At 40.3% G+C, this 22,548-nt stretch overlaps 1 protein-coding gene and 1 long non-coding RNA gene across 12 annotated transcripts in view; both read right to left on the bottom strand.

The window, feature by feature from the left end:
* Positions 1 to 22,548, bottom strand: part of LOC136431416 (transcription factor COE3-like) — a 93,074-nt gene that overhangs the window by 17,986 nt on the left and 52,540 nt on the right. For 7 of the 11 annotated variants that reach the window (XM_066422783.1, XM_066422784.1, XM_066422781.1 and 4 more), the window contains 4 exons: positions 14,515 to 14,632; positions 11,438 to 11,491; positions 8,613 to 8,743; positions 4,860 to 4,986 (listed from right to left, as the gene is read on the bottom strand). In XM_066422783.1, the coding sequence (XP_066278880.1) occupies positions 4,860 to 4,986; positions 8,613 to 8,743; positions 11,438 to 11,491; positions 14,515 to 14,632 (430 nt within the window). The remainder of the gene's footprint in view (positions 1 to 4,859; positions 4,987 to 8,612; positions 8,744 to 11,437; positions 11,492 to 14,514; positions 14,633 to 22,548) is intronic. The other 4 variants (XM_066422787.1, XM_066422785.1, XM_066422786.1 and 1 more) reach the window with 1 other exon arrangement.
* On the bottom strand, positions 1,725 to 4,833 carry LOC136431425 (uncharacterized). The gene is made up of 2 exons (XR_010755057.1): positions 3,435 to 4,833; positions 1,725 to 2,044 (listed from the first exon to the last, which is right to left on the bottom strand). It is a non-coding gene; the product is annotated as an uncharacterized lncRNA (long non-coding RNA).

Below are 22,548 nucleotides of genomic sequence, written 5' to 3'. Positions count from 1 at the left end.
ACCCTGTTGTGCATTTCTTTATCAGCTCAGAATTAATATTCCCAGTATAATTGCCAGATAACATCATCAAGTTAAAATGATTTTATGCATACAACTATAAAGGCTGTCACACAGAAAAAAAATCCACATTGTCCTCCCACTTCAAAGCTGTGGAATGGATTAAGATGAAAGCATAGGTCGACTGAGGCAAGTCCCCCGTGATTTGACTGTGGCACCCTGGCAGCGCCTAACCCATCAAATATGAATTTCCCAGCTAAGGTTCAGCCATCTTAATCGCAGTGACACTGCAAGCGACAGATCCGGTCCAGTTGCCTATCACATACAACTCAATTTCACACCGAGATGAGGCTGGAGATGGATCACTGTCAATAATATTGGTGCCGATAATTACACGCTGTGCCTTAATCCAATTCCCCTAATCCTTGATTTGCAAACTCCCAACATCAAACGGAATTGGTAATTCTGCTGGTACACGTAGCTCATTTCGGAGGGGGAGGCTGGTGCAGTGGTGAAAGGGTTACAAAGTTCTTGCTGACCACCACAGCAATTAAATTTCTGGCGAACCTCATTGTTATGGACTAGTTTTCATAAAATTAAATTACAAGTGTCTCCATTGCATGAGTTTGCCTGGTGTGACAACATCATCAGATTGTGCGATAATATCACCAAATGTTTACAGTTTAGCTTTGATTGTGTCTATTTAGATCTCTTATATTGAACTGTACTACTTACCAACATGATTGTCACATGAACAAGAATAATGTTAACGGGTCATCACCAGTCTGAGAAATATATTTTTTAGAATTTTTCTCTCCATTATTTAAAAAAAAACTGCTTTGGTGCAAGCTATAGAAGATCTACCTAAAGCTGAATTTATTCATCATTGTGAGAGAAATCATTGCAGCACAGATGGCATCTAATTGATATTTCATGGATATAAGATACATCATCATCTGTTCATAATGAAACTTTCGCAAGGTTGTTCGTTTATATTCCAAATGAGGAAGGAACTTTGCATTAACCACTCTCGATCAAGTCACACCCTGAAAGAAGAAGTACACAATACTACACATGTACCAGTACAATAATGCAATAACGGTCAGTCAAGGCATCTGTGCTATTGTAGACCAATGACTGAAACTTATGTTGTGCTGAATCTCCATTTGTGTGCATGTGCATACTGTAAATCTTGAAACCTTTGTGGCTTTTCTTTTTGCACTTTCCGGGTGACCTCTCTGCTACGAATCAATGAGACCGAACATGCATTTCCACTTTACTACATAATTGTTTAAACCGCAAATCTAAAACACTGTGAGTTTTGGTAGCCTGACCCTGGTTAAATGTCAAGCAATGTTTTAGAGTGTGGTAATATGCACAGAAACACAACAGAAAATCAACTCATTAGGCATAATGGCTTGATGAAACCATTCTTCATTCTGAATGTGGGTGACAGGCAAATGATTAACAAGGTAGAACACTGATAACCTGGGTAGAAGACAGCATGATCTACAGCTATTGTGGGACAGTAATTGGACCTCTTCCTTTAGGTAGCAGAAACTCTTTCCAAAAACATTTCCAAAGAGCCTTTTACAGGGGACGTGGCAATACAATAGAAAGAAACCGGAAGATTACTAATATTGATGGGCAATAACAACACCATTTGTCAAGTGATGTCATAACACCTGTCACCATTCGGGCCTAACTCTTGCTGAATATTCACAACATATACAGCACCTGGGGTTGATATACTGCTACAGGTTATTTACCACAAAGCAAACGTGTTTCTTCATATAGAAAGGAGCTCAGGGTAGCAAGGGCATTACTAAGCATCATAGGACCTTGTCCCTGACTTCTGGTCAGCCTGTATTTTTTAAACTAGCTTTATGACACAGTAATACATCCTGGCTAGGGCTGGGCATCGTAAAAGGTGAAATAAAAAGTCATTCCGCATACACGGGCCCATTTCCTTTGGCAACTTCAATTCTCCCAGTTGGGAGATTTTTGAGCTACTCCACTTCCCACTTCTGGAGAATTTTCAATAGACCTGACATTAGGGATGCGTACCGGTTATAAAGGTCCGGTTATTACCTGAAAAAACGTTTCGGTTCAGGTCCAAAAAACCGAAACCCAGTTTTCCGGTTTTTTCGGTACTGGACCGGTAAAAAAATCTAGCACTCACATTATATCTTTTTCGTTCTAGACCATCTTAAACCTTCCGTAAATCGCAAAATTTGCGCTCGAAAAAGAAAAACATTGCCATTCATGGCGGTCATATTATCTGCATGCTGAGGTACAACAAGCAATCTTTCCCGAAAACGATCTTTTCTTCGTGAAAATATCCCAGCACCACCACAAGACAATGTATCAGGTCATGAAATATGTTGTGATTAGTAAAGAATATTCCTATCGCGGTAGATACACCGTTAGATTGTGCAAAACATGATCAAAATTGGCGTTCTCGAGACCGATCGAGGCGCTAGGCGCCATATTTGTTTTGAATTAGCTGCTCTCGCGAGATTTGATATACAAATGTAGGTTACATGCAAGGTCAGGTGACCTAGACAGCGAGACTTCGCGAGACTTCATGACCTTTCACCCACAACCGCGGGAATTGAAGTGAGAAGACGTGACGAACTGTTTTCGTTGACGCTTGGGCATATAAAGATGTCATCCCGCAGCATAAAACGGAAAGGGCAAAATCTGTCCGGGGCAGGAGAAGCTGGCTATTATTTTTCTGCCACAAATTGGATAAAGATGGCTTGATCGCGGCAATCAGGGATATGTTTCTGCAGTGGGCCTCCCAAAAGGTTTGTGATATCCTGTGATATCAGCGGTGCGGGACTTGCTGCTAATGAACTTCTAATGAATACCAGGTGCCTTGATCAGATGAAGGGCATGCCAGAATGTCAAAAGGCCGAGTTCAGAGAGAAATTCAAGTATATATTTTTTCAATTTTTTTTTTTTTTGCATGTGATTTTTTTGTGTTGGACTCCAACTTGACAAAGTCTAATCTTATTTATTGGTTTCCTTTAAAAAGTGATTTTGCACTGGAAAATATTTTTCCTTTCACAGTCTTGATCAGTCATTATTACTTATTTCGTTCATTTTTAAGAACTTTAATAATTCTACATTATTCTGATAGAAGAAAGCAACAGACTTAGCAAGTTAGCATTGTGTTATACTCTCAGGTTAGTGTACAATAACATGATATCAGTCTTGGTCTATGACAAACAGTGTTACACTGGTATAAAAGTACATGTATGTGTATCACAGTGCAATGTAAGAACACTCCAAGTACTAGTAAATAGAAGTTTGGCAATTAGTCAGATATGCCATGGGTTCAGGTCGGACCTAATAGGTCCGGACCTGAACCTAAACTTTTAGGTTCAGGTCCGGACCTGAACCTGAAAATGGGTTTAGGTCCGCATCCCTACCTGACATTGTTGGCCACCTTCAGATAGTAATGATGTGGTATAATGAAAGAGAGGTGGAGTGCAATAATTACTGCATTTCCTATATCCTGGCCTGTTAGAATATCTTCCATTGCAAGTCCCTTGATGCCATCCCCAGTCACAGGGTCAGGATTTTGCATAATTCCATTTTGGAAATGAAGGATGCTCTGGTGAAAGCAAATTTGGGGTGTCCTCCTCATGAACCCTTTTTCTGAACTTTGATGGAGGTGATAAACCTGACAAAAGCTGTGTAATTTAAAGTCCTAGCTGTCATAAAAGTTGGGTTCTAAGCAATCTGATTAATATTTAGACATATTAATATTTAATTTGGTTTCTGACAAAATTTGAAGTTCACCCAAAGGTGAAAAGCTTGTATCCAGGTCATCTATATCATTATAAAATTGCCCATAATTTCATTGTCATTCTTCCTGTTGAAAATTATGGTCATTACATTTATACACCACCTTCACAACATGTTTGCCATGTAATTTTTTCAATAGGAGGGACATGGGTTGCCTAACATCCCACCAAATGCAAAATTAGTGAAAAGAAAACAATATGTAAAATATCATTCTAATATTCAAAATTTGCAGATCTCTGCCAGGCTACTGTCTACTGTCTTTATCGTCCAGTACTTAAGACTACTTTTATCATATGAAATAAATAAGTTTCCATACAAAATGGGGAAGAATTTTTGGGGCGCATTTTCTGCTCTTTAAAACATGCCACATCATCATATCATCATAATATATAGCAAAGATGGAAGTTCGCGCAAATATGCATTGTTCCGTAAGTTTTCCTTCATACACATTATCATGCTTCTGCTGCAAGGAATACTTTTTTTACGAGCCATGTTTACTAAATATACTCAAACCTTCTATTGTCCTATTTTTTCAATATGAACAAGCTCGTAGTTGTATGCAGAATGCATGATGGCAGTCAATGAATGTAATCTTGAAACATACAGCACAGGCTCTTTGGAAATAGTACTAAGCTTAAGTCAATCAACATTTCAAATACACGTCATCGCACAATTTTTATCACACATTTTGGGATGCCTGCTGAAAAAAAACCACAGGTTGCATGATGGTGGCTAGAAAACGGACCATCCAATCTACCCCATTTTCCATCTGTATAGCTTCATAAGGACCGAGACCAACCCTATTTCTTTTTCCCCTCGCAAAATTTCATTTCTCATTTTATAATTAGAGAACATTCAGGTCAATGACCTGTTTTTCCGGGGTACAATTACAAAACCTGTAACAATTCCATACACAGCAATATCACTTTAGAAACATTCCAATTTGGAACAACAATTAGTTATCTTGTAGGGCTAGTCAATCATAGTTTCAAATACATTATTTACAGTTCGCTCTTTACTTCATTGAAAAACAAACTACTACTTACATGTGTAGACAAATCTCCCAGGTGCGCCCTTGCAGAACTGTTTGGACTTGTACGACAATGTGACTTCCACAACACCAGGGATGTGCCGTGGCGGTGTCTGCACCCGAATCGCATGTGGTGTGATCAGCTGTAAAAAAGATCGGTAACATCAATTATGCTTCAACTTCACTATTTTTCTCATTTCTAACATTCACTCTAATGGTACAAAAAATCCTAAGTAGCCTGCAGACAGTCTGGTATGAGGGCACGAAATACTGAGTGCATATGCACTTCTATACACCCAAAACTGGAGCTGTGCACCTAATTGTTGACTGTGTGTGCACCTAGATATTTGTGTAGACTTACATAAAGTACACTATATTTATGCAGCATATTCTTGACAGTGTCAGAAAAAGTAATAAAACATTTGATTTTGAAGTCCTGAAGGTTTGCAATCAGGTTTGTTGACATTCTACTTATTCTATGTTGTGCACCCCAAATTTTCTGTGTCACTATCAGTGCCCGTATTCCCAAAAATGAATTTCGAGCCCCGAACGAACAGTGTTGCTCCTGTTATAAATCATTAAATATTAATTTTCCTGGGTCTGAAAGATTTCAAAGTTACATCAATTTTATGGCAGGCTGACAGTTCGTAGCATGATATTCGAGCGTGTTTGTTATCTTTCCTCTGCTGGAAATTTTAAACACACCATATGTGCAGCAGCAAGGCACAAAGCTGTAAATTTTTCATGAGCGCTAACCCGAAAACTTGGGCACATGGTTAATCTAGATAATTCTGCCTGCAGGCATTCACCAACTTTTGTTGCTACTAGCTCTTTCTAGTAAATTCACAACTCTACTTGTGTGTGTGTTAATCCTACAGAATGAAAGTACAGTTTACATTTCCCTATTTCAGTTGAACAGATCTTTTCCTGCTATAACATGGCCCTCAGTAAGAAGAGCTCCCACCCGGCATTGACTATGAGCCTCCGGAGCTTTAAAAGATCTCTCCTGCGTGGGAAGTGAACTTAGTGCAAGCGGCCTACAAAGCCCCATATGGTAGGGAGGTGACAGCCTGGGATCATTTGCATTTTGTGCTTATTCAAAAGGCTGCATGAAACTTTCATGTGACAGAAGGGCGTGCCAAAACTTCACATGACGTCATTACATATTTATGGAACCTTCATCAAGCAAAGCCAGTGTCACTTCTGTTGCTGTCACCGGCACCTGATCTCAGGGGCATCTGCATGATAGGAATATTTTGAAGCTAATATCATGTCTACTGCCAAACATACCATGAAGTTCTAATTCCACCACTCAAGCCCCAGTCCTTTCATCTTTGCCTACCGCTTGCAGATATTGCCAGAGATATTATGGTATAATGTTACGGTGGGAATTAATTTAAATGGAAATGCTGGCGTCCTGATTTGGGCTGCCGCATGGTCTCCTGGCAGACCTGGGTGCAATACATTTCGGTCTATAATCTTGTTTTCCTATTTATTGTTAGTATTGTCTACCGTAACTGGGGATCACTTTTGCCATAATTACGTGTTACCAAATTACAGGAGTAAAAAGTCATTTTTTTCTGTTGTCAGAGTTGGTTGCTTTTATTTTGGTCTACTATGAAATTGTTAAGTAGTGGTCACGACAGGGTTCCATCTGCTGATTAAAACCCAAGATAATGGGAGAAATCTGTTTTAATGAGGATAGGCATGCATCTGCCACCATGACTGAGTATTTCTGACAAGCGAATCTCACACCAGCAGCTAAGTTACCGTTTTATTTAGTACATATTGGAAACAAAATCCCCCCTGTTTAGGCTGACTGCAAAATATGATGAGTGACATCCCGGCTTTCCAAAATCCTCTCTTAATCTTCACTTGCTTTTAGGAAAATCCCGGTCCAAACTAGGCATGATTTATGTGGTGGCTGGGAGCACGATCAATGACAAACAAGGTAGTGAGGTGCTTCTGTCGCGACAAAAATCAATGGTGACTGGAACTCGGCCTGCCACAAATCATAATGGACTACAGAAATAGTTACATCAGCAAGATAACTGAAAACATTATTGGCCTAACACCGCAGCAAACCAAGCAGAACATTGGCAAGGTACGGAGTTGAGCCTGGTCGTCATGGAGACAGATGCAGGTGGAAAATAAGCTGTCACACTCAAGCAGGGAAGGATTTTGTGTGCCGCCTTCCTTCCCCGATACCACGAGACACAGTGGCACCCAGGCTTGCACCCAGCGTAGATTGGGGTTTAGATTGGACTGATGAAGCTGCTATTGTGGTGACACATTTACAGCCGAAGCCTACATCTTCTGGCTTTCATGTCAACTCCCACGGTTGACAACCTCTGAGCTCTGTGCCTGACAAGCTTTGTGATGAAGTGAATGCCATCTCTAATCAACTCCGTCATTCCTCCACACAGGAAGCTTTGATTTAGATGTCCAATTTACTTGCACTACACAACAAAGTGCACAAAATGAACTTGTTCAAGGATGTCTACAAAACCTGGGCCTACCACTGGGCTGGCATGATGTGAAAGACTGATGAACTAAGGAACCACCCTCTGCATAGCTTTTGTTTCCTACCTTGATAGCAAAGCTCATAACTAAGACCAGGGTTCAACAGGCCATGTCCAATGGCAAGGCTAGGGTGACCAAAAACATGGATCAAAGTGCACCACAATACTGTAAATTCCTTTAAGTTCGTGGGGATTTAATTTTGCGCTAGAAAGAAAATTGAGTGTGTGTGGCTGTCTTCATTCAAAGGATGCCCTTTTTGTCAGCTTCCTGTACAGTCATATTAAATGATATGTCTATTCAAGAGTATTACTTTGGGAAGAACATATTTTAGTTCTCTGTTAGTGTTTATGAACTTAACTCTTTTTTTTTTCATGAGCCCAGTGCCAACAGACAATAACTGAATAGTGAGATCAATAACTGAATAGTCATTGTCGGGATCAGAATTCCCCCTAATCTGAAAGCCCTGGGTGCCATTCTGCTTTGTTTACATCCCTTACAACAGTCACTACCGAACAAACAGTCTGATATTGGTGTCATGATGTCATATCATAAGCTAACTAAAAGCTACATACAAATATTACCAATATCATTTTGCTAGTTTCTCAGGGTCTAACTGAGGGGAGCTGTGGTAAAATTTCCTTGCAAGCATTTTGGCCCTAGAGCTAAAAAGCTGGCCTGCGTAGACCCTGGAAACAGTCTGGCATCCAGGCTAGCTAGACAGGTTGATGGTAGAAACTTTATGAATGGATGTAAAATTAAGCAGGCCCCAATATTTTGGTCCCTGTGGCATTCACAGGGGTTGCTATAGGAATAAGGGCATTAGCAACAATCTTTCATCATGTCCTGACAACTTCCAGGCATGGCACATTCCCACACATTGTTCTTTGAAAATAATGAGCTCTAAAAAGTTAAAACATATTCATTCACTCAGACCCTTAGAGTGGCTGGGCAAGCTACCAGTTCTTACTGCTGTTTCAATAGTAGGGTACATTTTTACAGGGTGGGGTTGCTTCTGTGTAAAGGCACCTCCCTTGTACGTCCCTGCTGAAAGACGGGTGCAGCCCTAACCAACATGCCCAATCCCCGGATTGAACCGGGTCTCCCAGTTAGCAACTAACTGGAACCAGGAGCTCAACTGTGAGGCTGTTACAAGGACATCCCTGTTACAGCATACCTAGGACTGTAAGAAAATACACCAATTCTTTTACTCTGCTAAATGTAGAGAGCCTACAACCGTCAGACTTACCTCACTCCATACCAGCATTGTACCAAACACAACTTGTAAGCCGTCGAAGAAGTTGTCCCCGATGATGATGACTGTAGCACCTCCTGTCGTCCAGCCCTCACTCGGACTGATAGCTTTGATACAAGGTGTGGCTGTGGAAGACAAAAGAAGTTGTGTTACAACACTATCATCTTTCAAGCTAACGGAAACTAAAAGTTTTTGTTGAAAGGCCTACTATACTAGCTAAATGTTCCATCACTATTTGCGACCCCATGAGCCGGGAGTCTGACCTTTGACCATGTGACATCATGTTACTGGCAAATCCACTCTCTTTGCCCTGAAGTAGGAACGAGAAAGTGGGGAGGGAAGCATCTATCTTTACAGACAGGCCATGCAGATAGGCATGATAGCACAGAAAGGCTTCCCTCCCCACATTGTTGTGCATACTTTTGGGTGAGAAAGCGGACTTCCAAGTCTCATGATGTCACACAGTCCTAGGTCAGACTCAGGTGGCTGGTTATAGCACGATTTTTAAATGCCACCGGCGACATAAATTGTGATGCATTATGAGTAAGAACTTGACTTTTTGGCATTTTTAGCATAGTCTTTTCAACCAAAGTTTTCAGTTTCCTTCAGAAAAAAAAGTCAACCCAACTGAATCAATTTATCACAAGCTACTACACAAAGACTCTGCATCACCTTAAGACCTCCATGACACATCACCTTCAAGAGTGTCATTTTCAAAAGACGTGAACGGCAACCCTATTTACATTCTCCATGTCTACACGTGTTAATGACAACGTGGAATGTACGCCTTCTCAACAAGACTTACTAATTATAAGCCCCCTCAATAGTTTTATATCAAGTCTTGTGAACAGATACATGCATGATCTTATAATGCACATAGTTTGCAGTATCCATTCTGTTATAAGTTCTACCAAGGAGTATTGATAAAGGTGAATTTCCTTGTATCTTCTGAAAACAAGACGTACCAGTTAAGCCTAACTTCTTAAAACTTTACTTCAAGAAAAAAAAACAATTTTCTCAGCATGGTGTTTTCCCTCCCACGTTGGTACATGTCCTCCCTTGTGAAAGTTTAACTTTCTGCCAGCGGGGGTGTGCAGCACACCACAAGTATTACTTTGGGAAGAACATATTTTAGTAGCACTTGTATAACCCCTACAGGCCTCCAACTCTCTGACCTGACATACAGTTGACGCGCACTCCATCTTTCCTTCATCATTTTGGTTTCTTACCTGCATCGTTTCCGGCCTTCTCATTCTTTTATCTGTTTGGCCAATTCTTCACTAGATAATGACTGCCCATTACTGCGCTGGCGCTGGGTGGAGATAACTAAGTTATCCATCATCTCATCTCCTACCTCCCCAGCCTTAATCACTTCCCAGTAAGACAATCTGCTGCAAGTCAGCAGCCCTTGGCAAGAGTTTAGACTTCTCCCTGCTAAATGCCTGCTCCCACAAGCCAGGGGGTCTCAATCTCTAAACTACTTCCATGGATGACAGACGGATAAATAAATCTTCACCATGACCAAAAAGGTCAAATTACTTCAATTTGCATAGCGGTGATATTCGCTTTTTACAGTCCCGGGAGTTATGGGTGATGTAGAAAAATCAAATCTCTGATATGAGTCAAATGCTTCCTTGGGTAATCCTGAACAGAGCTTTCTAAAGCTGGCTATACTCGAAATTTATTCTGCCAATTTGTATGCTATGATAATGCTGGAGCAATTCTTATTTTTTTATGGGTATATGAGGCTAGCTGTACCATCGTGTTGAGTTTACTTTTGCTTCTATAGTTGCCCATTCAACAGGCAGGGAATTGACATGGAAGGGATGGTAGGCACTGTTTTGTTCAGTTTTTGTGGCCAAAATGTCATCATTACAGGGACTTAAAAGTTAGCACTGTAGCTTTCTTTACAATACAAATACCCAGTTTATTGTTTGAAATTACCAATTTCAAGGGGGACCAGCTTTTTAGCAAATGCCAACAAACGCCTAGTCTGCACGAATCTCAGTTTTTTTGCTTGGAATATGTTTAAGTTGTGCTCCCATTAATTAATCCTCAATTTCAAGTCAATCCATTGATCCAAAGTTAAATAAAGCAAACTTGAAGATTCTTACCTGGCTTTTAAGCGAATGCCCAATATATCAGCCAAAATATCAGCCATCATGACACTCAGTTTCCGTGCTGTACACGTCTGTAAAGTGACTTTTTTAAACAGAATACACGGCGTGGGGTGGCCACCAGTCACGTGACCAGAGTCCACCATATTGGAATGTTTACGTCTGAGGCCGTGGCCTCCCCGCGCTGTGTATTTCGTTTTAAAAAGTCACTTTGCAGACATATACAGCGCGGAAACTGAGTACACATTCAGGGGACAACATGTTCAACATGTTTATGGTGTTAGATTTAGCGCCCGTGTCACGATGGCCGACATTTTGGCTGATACATTGGGCATTTGCTAAAAAGCCATTTTTGCTGGGCATTCGAAAAAAAGCCAGGTAAGAATCTTCAAGTTCGCTTTATTCAACTTTGGATCGATGGATTGACTTGAAACTTGGGATCAATTATGGCGGCACAACCTGAACATACTCCGAGCAAAAAAGTGAAATTCGTGCAGCGCGGGTTTCGCCAGAGCGAGCGTTTGTGGGCATTTGCTAAAAAGCTGGTGCGTTTCAAGGGGAGAAATAAGAACAAGCAGGCCCAGGAGCAGGAGAGAACAGAAAATTGACTATACTTTGAAACTGCAGGTGTAGATTTAGCAAGAGAGGGAGTATTATTTCAAGAAAATCTGAACAGAAATAAAAATGGTTAAAATGGTTTACCCGGCTTGTACCCTCTATTTATGTTGGAGTCTCCACAGAAAGACATTTCTCCATCTGTATAGAAATAAACAATGGCATTTTTTAACAATGTTGTCCACTTAAATCCTTTGTTGGAATAAGATTAAAATCAAAACCCTTTTCCATATGATGAACAGTCATGCTATCAGAGATATCATTGACTTGACACAAATTGTCTTTCTTTCTCCGTGTTCAATTCATTCATAGATTTGACTGCCAATGGTAAACCACAGCCTGAGATTTATTTTGTAAAACAAGTAACATTTTGATCCCACACAATGGCAAAACAGCGGGAATCTTTCCTTATTCCTTCTTCCTTTTCAACACCTCTACTTAAGAAGCCACATTGGAATTTCAGACAGTTATCCCTTGAACCATACATAATGCCTTCTTCCCTCATTACTGCTGCTCCTCTTGTGTGGGTATTCATCTATCAATCAATAACATAGCATTTGATGGCAATTTGATTTCTTTTGTAAAGAACTTTTGCTTGTTCCTAAACCATAAGTGGCAAAAACCATAGATAATCTGTCCAAAAGGTCCTAAAGTACCGTCTGGCCTCCCTTGTTAGGTTTGTTTCGCCCCAAACTGCATCCATCTCCCAATAACGGCAGTGGCACTTGATGGACACTGCTTCTAATGAGACCAAACTATGGCAGTCTATCACCTAGAGAGGGCTGTACATTTTTTATGCTCAAATTTATCACTGCAGGCTCTAACAAGTATCTGTCTCAGGCATCTTGGCATTGGCATCTAATGTTACCATGAAACCATGTGGGAACAGAATCATGGGCAGATTAAGCTACAATGTGAAATGAATGGCACTCTATTGTCCATCCACTGACAATTAGAACTGTATAGTGTTCACCAAGAAGGTTATATCAAGGCAGGCTGGAAGTGGATAAGGATTCAGGCTGTCACTGAGTCCTCTTTCTTACATACTTGAAAAAAGGCTAACAAATCTCTTGGATACAAAGAGTTTCCAATGTTCTTTGGGTTGAAAAGATACAAAACAATTAAGTCACATCTGAGACCCTGACTTAGAGCATCACTAGTCCTCTGCCAATTAATTTTAAGTTCCCATATCATTTGATGTCCACAACTTTTCCCTAACCTGTTCATTACTACTGTACATGTTGATTATTAACAACTTGAAGAAGGTTAATCTTACCAACCATAACATATTGGTTATGTTGATTCCTTACTTAAGTAAAATAGGGATGGAGACAAGTACTCCTGTCTCCTCATTTTCAGCACCTGCAAACCTGCGAGGTTGGAATCAGAAATTCGCTACAGTACTGCAAGAATGGCTGATTTGGGCATCATTGGAATATTCTGTTGGAACAACAAATCCACAGCGAGGTCATTAAGCCAAGATAAATTGCCAGCCTATGTGGACCCTGAATAGGATATGATTTTCATCATTAAGTGTTCTTGATATACAATGTTATAACACAAAGCTCTGTGGAATTTCTCCTCACACAAAAATACACCGTTCTTCCATGCCTGTGGCAAATAGTACATGTAAATGTTACATACATCTGCAAGACGGGTACATTCAGGTGTATGCTATACAACTACTTCCTGACTAGAGTTAGCTCTGTCAGTGTCTGGGCCAATTAGAACAAGGCTTCATAATAAATCCAATGAGAGGTTAAAATACAATTTACATGTATGCTGAGGGTTCTCTCAAATGAAATGTGGTTTGTGGTCAAATTCAAAAGCTTTGAGTCTCCAGCAACAGCAGGGTAACCATAATATATAATGACAGATAGCAGATACTAATACAGCACTGCTACATTGTACAGTACAATCAAACATCCTGCATTGGTTATTGCTCAAATCCCTTAGCTTCATTATCAGAAATTACAGGGATCAAGGGAGTGACTTTGGTGATAGCATTTGGAGACCACTTCTCTCCATGCTAACATCTTTTGTCAAAGGCTGTTGATAGAATAATAATGGAAAAATAATCTGCTCTTTTGGCCCGAAGTCCAACAACTTCCATTAGCTCTCCTTCTTTCTGACTCTGGGACCTGGGATTAAAGTGTACGGCTAAGAGCAATGATTTCCATCGAGCTCAAACAACCAGCTGACGGGAAATTGAAGCTGAACTTTCCCATGTTTGACAACTGCTTCTCAAAAGCCTGCAGGCCACCCTTTCCAGGGTGCTTCCGTCTGATATTTTTCCCAAATGTGTGGGGCTTGCAAATATCTGCCTGGAGCCCATGACACCAACAACTGCAAATCTGAATAGAACATGTTTTCCTCAGCCACTTGATGAATACAATCTTTCACATAAGATGGCATTCTAACTCTGATGTGTCTTCAGCAACTCAAGCTTTTTAGGGCAGAGAGAAAAGCAGTGGACCTTGTTGTTGTGTTGTTCAAAACAACCTGTCCCTTTAAACACAAGGGAGGTATGTGATAGATGCTGGTATTCATGGGACTTCCCTTTAAAGAGACTTTTCAATTGAGTTCTTAAGACTGTCTGACAACATAACTTCTGCTATCGGCATCAGGGAGTACTAAATGGTGGGGATATAGTTTTACACTGGAAGTTTAGGACATCTTTTTAACAGATACATAACTAGATTTAGCCAAAAGGTAAGGCTTCTCTGGGCAGCTCCTATTTCCTGTAACGTAAAATCCTAAAAATTCTCTCATATTTGACTTCCTACTTTTGCAAACTCCTCAGCCAAAGAATGAACCTTCTTGTACCAACTTAACTGTTAAAATGCTTAAACAGTTCTCCCGAAATAGCTGTTACAAATATGGACTTAAAAAGCATTTGGCATTCAAAAACCAGGGAAAACCTCTTCATAATCTGGAAACTTAATAATTCACTCTTAAAAGATTTACCCCAAAAGGATACATATCTTTTGCCGAAGTGTCCTTGTCATACAACAAGTCCTTTTTAATACTGCCTGCAAGCAATGCACACTGATATGTCTTCCTCTTAGCAAAAGCAACATTAAATTGGATAACTTGAGCCGAGTTGTCAAGACTACAGGCAGACAGACATGGAACATGTGCCCACCGGAGCGGGAGCGGCATACCTTCGGAGGGGTCCAGACGTCTGGCCCGTCTTCCATGTTTGGAGTTGTTGTGCACAAACATGTTGTCTGACACGGCCAGCACGTGGCCGTCCACATTCACCGTTGTGGCAATGACGACCTGGAAGAAGAATGTAACACAGCAGACGGTTAGGCATTTCCTACACATTCTCTGTCCTTAGGGCAAGGAAATTTTTGTCATTTGGGAAGACATAGCAAAAGCTGAAGACCATATTTACCCCTGTGATAGGCATAAGAGCCATAAAAATCTATCAGTTGAGATCTTTGTCAAAGTCAGGGTCTTGACATGTAAGAAAGGTTAAATTAAATGTCATCATCATGTACCATAGACATCTACTTAATCAACCAGATGAAATAAGACTCAGTGAGGCCTATCATAAACAGTTGCAAATACAAAATAATAACATTACTTTATAGAACAAGGTTTTGCAAGTTCCTTGACCTAAAATCTTACAAACTAATTACCAGAGCTGTCAATATTGTTAACCACAAGTTCCCCTATATTGTCTGTCTATCTTATTTGACCAATGAGAACAATTATATTTGATAACAATTCCTGACAACTTTTGAAATTTAGTGGCACAGAGGTCAGAAAAATTGCCAAAAAACCTACAAATGCATGTCAACAAGATGTCTGCCCTGTGCACATGAAAATGAGGAAGTTCCCCTAAAGTGTGCCTGGGATTGCCAATTAACAGTGAGGCTCTGAGCGTGGGTTATTGGGAGATGGATCGTGCTTGTGCCTTGGGAGCCACAATCGTGCCCACCACTGTTTGTGGGATCTCCTCACAAGCTTCACAACTCATCTCTAGCCACCAGCCTCAATGCTACTTCATTGATGAAGAGTAATTGCGAACAATATGTTAAGATGTATCAATTGTAGTAATCCTTTAACTATTCTAGGTTTACCAAATATAATTCTGTTTATGTTTACTACTATATTTGTTGATCCCAGTGTTAGACTGAGCAGACCAGTTTATTTGTTTAAACCAATGTTAGGTATGATGTTTTTCAGTCCCTGCTTTCCCTACTCTGACTAGATTTCTCGGCACGGACTAAAAGAAATAGTAGAAACTGACCAAATTAGGAAATAGTTTAAGAGAAGCTAAGTATATTTTGCCAATTTTGGGCCCATTTCTATTATTTTTCAGTCTGTCACAGAGTCTAGGACAAACTAGTCTTCCCAGGCCAGGCTGGTGTAACTCACTTGATTATCTTCAAGCAGTTGAAATGTCCCTCCCTGAATGTCAAAATAGTTGTATTTAGGATTACAATCAAACACTGAGATTTTATTTGGCAATTGTATGCATCCCTACATCTCTTGAGATGACAAATATTCTAGAAAATATCCTGTTAGTGTATTTGGATGAGCCGACTCTCTATCTATAGCCAGCCGCTTGCCATCATGTAGCCTGGTATCCAAACCTATCATAGCCTATTTGGAGACTCGGGAGCTTTAATAGGTTTGGACACCAGGCTAGCCATCATGAGCATACAGTTCTTTTTAATTGATGGGGCTAAAACTGAAGGGTCTGGAGTGGCTTTCAACATTGTCTAGTCACAATGATCCCACCGCAATAGCCCCACCATTCCACACCCTACATGTGGCCCTAAGGCTGGAAGGATTTAATCCACTTACACTTGGGGGTAACCTTTTCGACAAGTGTGGTGGGTTCTTCAACTTACAAATTGACGAGTTTGTTAGAAACAATCATATCCAGTGCATGTTGGTTTGACGTTTCCCACAAACTATGATAATGACAGTAAGTTTAACAGATACAAAATTCAAATGATCCAATTATGTAAGTGATGTAGAAGTGTATGTGAAAACATCAGGTTTATGTTAATGAGGAAAATAACCCGAGATTTGCAATAAATGTATCAACAATGCAACAATTACCAGACTTTGTAACAGACTGTTTTCCATCCTGTTTTAGTGTAACTAATCATGATGAAACATGACACAGCAATGACTTACCTAAAACTCCATGCAGGTTGTCAACTAGACAAAATGAGGTCTACTTCAAAGTTCTCAAACTGACTTGTAAGGGTTAGACATCAACCCCATTCACAAATCTTTATTCACAATTTTACTATTTGTTCACTTGTAAAACTCAATAGCCACCAAAATAGATCATAAAGGCATAAGTTATATTTTTCATTTATCAAAACTATTTCTCAATACCAATCCATATATCATATAGCAAAAGGTAACCTTGTTACTGAAATTATAGTACTAGATCAAAGAAAGGGGTTCATTGCATAAAATGAGCTGTATGAAGCTGAAACTTCTTCAATAATCCTTTTATTCTATATGTTATGTAAATCCTCATCTTCACCCCGGACTTCATGTATTTGCTAAAAAATTTATTTTTATTTTATTTTCGCCCTGTCGTTCCAATTTTTTCTGAAAAATCTGAGAATCAACAAATAAAATTGGTGTAGTCTTAAGGAAGAAGAAAATTTTACAAGCTCTCAAATAGAGAATGTATAGCCGCGTCTTTTCCTACCGAATTATGGCCGTGTGTCAGAGCATTTACATAGTTTCGAAACAAAGGGCTTTCAGAACATAGGGATTTCGGAACATAGGACGGCCACCAATTTCCCACCTCGTTATAACAAGATGCTACAGATATGTAAATATGTCTGTACTTTATGTATAAAGATGTCTGTACTTATATGTAAATATGTACTTATGAGTATATCTGGTGTATGCATTATATGTTGTATTGTTTCATGAGCCCCGGAAGATTAGCCCCTAGAAGGGCATCTTAATAAACCAAACAACCAATACAATTTCTTCTGCAACTTATCAGAAGACATGAAGATGACAAGGCTTGCCCAAAAGTCGTGATCTGGAAGGACCCCTGGAAGTTGTTGGGATGTCGGAAGAAGTAAACTGATTCTGGTCTATCTTTGTCTACTAATTAGTGGATAGTTTTGGGGCTGAAGTTTATCTGAGGTTCCATCTTGGCATGGTGGCTAAATTGGTGTTTACAGGACTAGCTCAAGCCTGGTCCCCCCTCCAAGTTTCTGGACTGACTCCAAGTACAAAGAAACCCTTTTACCCTTCTTCCTGGCAGCTAAGCCAGGTACCCTGCAAAAACCATCACCCTGCTCCAGACATGAATCCACTCAAGGAAAGCAAAACAAGAGGCGGGTACTTCATATTTTGAGCAGTTAAGTCTGACCTGCTGTATCTAGGGTCAGTTGTTCTGCTGCATTTCTCATGACTTACTCACACATTGCATTCTCTTGAACAAGTAGTTAATTCTGTGAAATATTGTCAGAACTGGCCCCCCTTCCTGGACATGATAGTTTATTGTTCAAATGTTTTTCTTTCCAGGGACCACGGGGAGAAAACAATCCAAAACTTTCAGGTACAGATGGAAGTTGCAGATGTGGGGTGAAATGGACACCTACAGGGTCTGTGGGACCTGTCCAAAACTCAGCCAAGAACACGTACTTTGGCACATGTGCATCTCTGACCACCCTGACCTAAGACAAGGCGTTGTTGTCTTGCTTCTTATCTGGCAGGAGGTTGGTCGTTTTCCCACGGTATCACATCACCCCCCTTTCCCTGGACCAGGAGCTTTGCCATTCACCCACCACACATCCCTAAAAAAAGGACTCTACATGCAGCTTATAGCACTGACAGATCAAAAAAGTTCAACTCGAGATTATCACATGGGAACTACCTTGCAACCGTTTGTGTAATTAAAATCATACAAGGTCCCTTTGTTCACAGGCTACCTTGTCATTTGTATGGAGAGCAAAGCTCTTCTACCTGACCAAAGGCCATGAGGGACCAGGCATTTTGTCCTCTAGATAATCAAATGCTTGTGGGCTACAGGCAATCAAAGGCAGCCCTCCCTTTTGAGGTTAACTGCAGCACAGGTATCAAGCCCAATAATTAGAAAACAACAATGCCCTTATTGAATAGCCTGCAAGCATTATTCATTATTCAAAGTCTGACATTTCTAAGGTTTGTTTGGGGGGGGGGGGTTATTATCATCATGTCAATCAGCCCCTGTTGTTTTTAATCAGAGATAACAGTTACATTGCCATCCAAGGGTAATTATAGATGGAGGTATTGATTTCATTTAGGGACTGCCCTGATGTTAGATGTTGTCACACCTCCCTAGCAAGAGATGAGATAATTTGCAATGTGTCATGAATTTATTGAACTTCATCCAATACCATAAGGCATAACTTTTTCTTTATCTAAATCTAAATATCTAACCTGAAAATGTAGCTCTCTGTCAAATAACATTTAACGTTGGGTAACCTAAATTCGTGGGGTACTTAAAGTCGGGATTTTTCGAAAACGGGGTATTTAGGGATATGTGCTAGATGCAACATCAGTAATACCGCTAGAAATGCAAACTTGACAGACTAACGCATTCAGAACACTGTCTGAAAAGCTTCGATAACCATGCATTAGAAGTTGGCGACGTCAAAACCTCTCCGTCCCTTATTGACAGAGTCTGGGGGCTTCGTGGGAGACTCACACTGCACGGTTGTTCGCTGGTTTATAAGACAAATGTCACATCTCCTGCCTGCTAAACACAATTATTTACAAGACAACTAATTAGAATCTCTTTTGCTAACCTACAACTGGACTCTAAGTGTGATCAATCATCAAAACTCCTCTCTGTTGCTACAACCTACGGCACGTGTATTTTCCCGCCGCCATATTGTTAACCAGAATCCTGTTGTCAAGCAGACGGCAAAGGTTTGTGAGAAACACTTTTTTGTCTAAATGCTGCGTGTGATAGTGGACTGAGGAAGATATTTTCCTCAAAGTTTGCTCCTAACACAACAAGGAACACATGGACATAGTAGTATTACCATTGCTACGGCATCCAGCTAACTTACCATGAATAATGTAACGTTACACGTTGCCCGATGATGACGATGGGCCGACTTTGAGTGAAGTTCTACCGACTCAACACACGGGTTGTTCCCGAGCTGGCCTGATGTGTGCGGTACGGCCGTTTTTTCGTGTATTTTTTTTACTTGGACACGTCTATATCCATAGCACTCTCCTCAAGCCAAGGATGGAACGAATAGCTGCTGTATAAAATGTAATTAGCGGTAAGATATTCAAGACGAATCTTCTCTCCCGAATTAATGTGCCCCCCTGTCCGACAACACTGTCATTGTGCGTGCGGCGGACGGTAGTTTCAAGTTGAAATATTATGGTGTCAGCACGACTAGAGACAAAATCTACCATATATATGATTAGTGCAAAGATAGTACATGATACTGACAGAATAATAGAAAAAAAGGATGGTTTATTGTTCTGCTAGATTGATTTCAGTCAACCATTATCGGAAAAATCCCGAATTTAGGTTACCCAACGTTAGCTACACAGCAGTCCTTGGACCAGGTGAGAGAGAACTCACACTGATAGAGACCATTACGAACCGGGACAGGCTTTATAGCGAATGCCCACAAACGCCCACTCTGGCGAAGTCCGCGCTGCACGAATCTAATTTTTTTTGCTCGGAATATGTTCAGGTTGTGCTCCCATTAATTAATCCTGAGTTTCAAGTCAATCCATCGATCCGAAGTTAAATAAAGCGAACTTGAAGATTCTTACCCGGCTTTTTAGCGAATGCCCAGCAAAAAAGGCTTTTTAGCGAATGCCCAATATATCAGCCAAAATATCGGCCATCGTGACACGGGCGCTAAATCTAACGCCATAAACATGTTCAACAAGTTGTCCCCCGAATGTGTACTCAGTTTCCGAGCTGTACACGCCTGTAAGGTCACTTTAATTTACGAAATACACGGCACGACCCGCGGCACGTATACTGGGTAGAGGCTGCTGGTAACCTGTCCCAAATATGCAAATGAGCCGCCATATTGGATTTTTACGTCCGGGGCTGTGGACTCCCGCGCTGTGTATTTCGTAAAATAAAGTGACTTTACAGGCGTGTAAAGCACGGAAACTGAGTATACATTCAGGGGACAACTTGTTGAACATGTTTATGGTGTTAGATTTGGCGCCCGTGTCACGATGGCCGATATTTTGGCTGATATATTGGGCATTCGCTAAAAAAAGCCTTTTTTGCTGGGCATTCGCTAAAAAGCCAGGTAAGAATCTTCACGTTCGCTTTATCTAACTTCAGATTGATGGATTGACTTGGAACTCAGGATTAATCAATGGGAGCACAACCTGAACATATTCCGAGCAAAAAAAATTAGATTCATGCAGCGCAGACTTTGCCAGAGTGGGCGTTTGTGGGTATTCGCTAAAAAGCCAATGCGTTACGAACCATCTCTCAATTACAGTTAGCAGTTCACAATGATAGATTTTCCCACTTCTTTCCAACACCATTTCTAAGTCTATCCTAGATTTTCAATTAATGAATGATCTTTTCAACAAGTAAAGTAAAAGAGCTGACATTAATGAACAGATATAAAACTAACTTTAATTGAATCAACATAAGAGGTGAAGGTAATTTTAGCAGCAGTGAACTATGGTCCCCATTAAGTAAACTGTACTTGTATTATGAATATTTGGCAGAAGCTGACCCTATGAACCCAGTATTAAAGCCTATAATTTGATTGAAACTCTATATTCCCACTGAGGACATGCCTGTGCAATTTTGACCAGGAGCACCGAAAAATTGATTATAACTCCTGAATTTAAGTTGCATACCTACAAAAACTTAAAAGAAATTTATCATCCTTCTAAGATAGGGCAGACTACAAGTATTCATAAGGAAAGATCACTTACATCTGTTTCCCACCTCTACAAATATTACCCAAATCCAAGGGAAACACTCGTTGTTATTCAATATTCAGGCTCAACTGCGATGAGATCTCCGGTCTATCCCACTCCCTGGGATGAAGTTTATAATATACATTGTGTGCTGACCCAGGGTTATCACCCTATGGCATAGGGACACAGGCTGGGTGGGGCAGGTAGGGTGACATGGATGTCACAGGTAGATTCAGGGAGACTGACAGAACATTCTACATAATGAGAGGCACTTGTGTCCTGCCATGAGCGAAAAACAAGAGCACATTAATATGGTGAATAGAGGAAGGAATAATGTAAGATAGCAAGGGGAAGCAGCACATTTTTGTGAAATAAAAGAGGAACCTGTTACTCTTATGGTGTATGGCTAACAGTAAGAAGACAAGATTGGTGAAATTATTGTATGTTATCCTCATAACCTTGTAGAATACATATATTTTATGAATGCTGCCTTTTATCATTAACACTTCCTATATTACATGGAAAAAACATTTCATGTTAATAAATGTGTTTATCAGCATAAGATATAATCTGATTGATATTCACAAATATGTTTAAAAATCAATTTGTTTTCATCATCTATCTTCAGTTAGAATTTTCCCACCTATCCATGCTCTTTATTTACATTCAGATACTAGTATCATTATATTCCTCATGCAAGAGCTTAAGCAAAATAAGCATATCTAAGTTATAGCATTTATTTTTTTTGGCTAACTAGTCCTTAGCATTCACACTAGGGTTTTCACCTCGGAAAACCCTTACCAAACCTACTCCCGAGGTGGTTTTTGTGTAACCGGTTAAAACCCTTTAAAAAAACGGCTGATTTGCGCTAACACTAGGCTTATTTCAACCGGTTAACTCACATAATTTATGCAGATACTTTTTAACCGGTTATGTTAGGCTTAGAATGAACGGGGTCAAAGAGCCTTCCTCTGTTTCGGACTGTGCAGATCAAACATTAGGTGGGTGGTATGTACAAAATGGCATGTCTCTTACATAAGAATCAGTGCCAGAGGAATTTGCTGTGTGGGACTTTTTTTAGGGCCACGTAGTGATATAACCATGCTCATAACGGCCGTTTAGCAGCCTAAGCAATGCTACATATAGCAACAATCCACTTCTGTTTACAGCTGTGCATACAATATACCTTGTGATATATGCAAAGAGGGCTAACTGCAACCTTAGGATGTTCACAGATCTACCATCATCATCAAGTGCCAATATTTGACATAGGGACACCAGGT

The sequence above is a fragment of the Branchiostoma lanceolatum genome, chromosome 3 (assembly GCF_035083965.1).
Source record: "Branchiostoma lanceolatum isolate klBraLanc5 chromosome 3, klBraLanc5.hap2, whole genome shotgun sequence".
NCBI lineage: Eukaryota > Metazoa > Chordata > Leptocardii > Amphioxiformes > Branchiostomatidae > Branchiostoma > Branchiostoma lanceolatum.
Note: the sequence above shows the minus strand (reverse complement) of the source record. Positions and strands in the feature narration are given on the sequence as shown.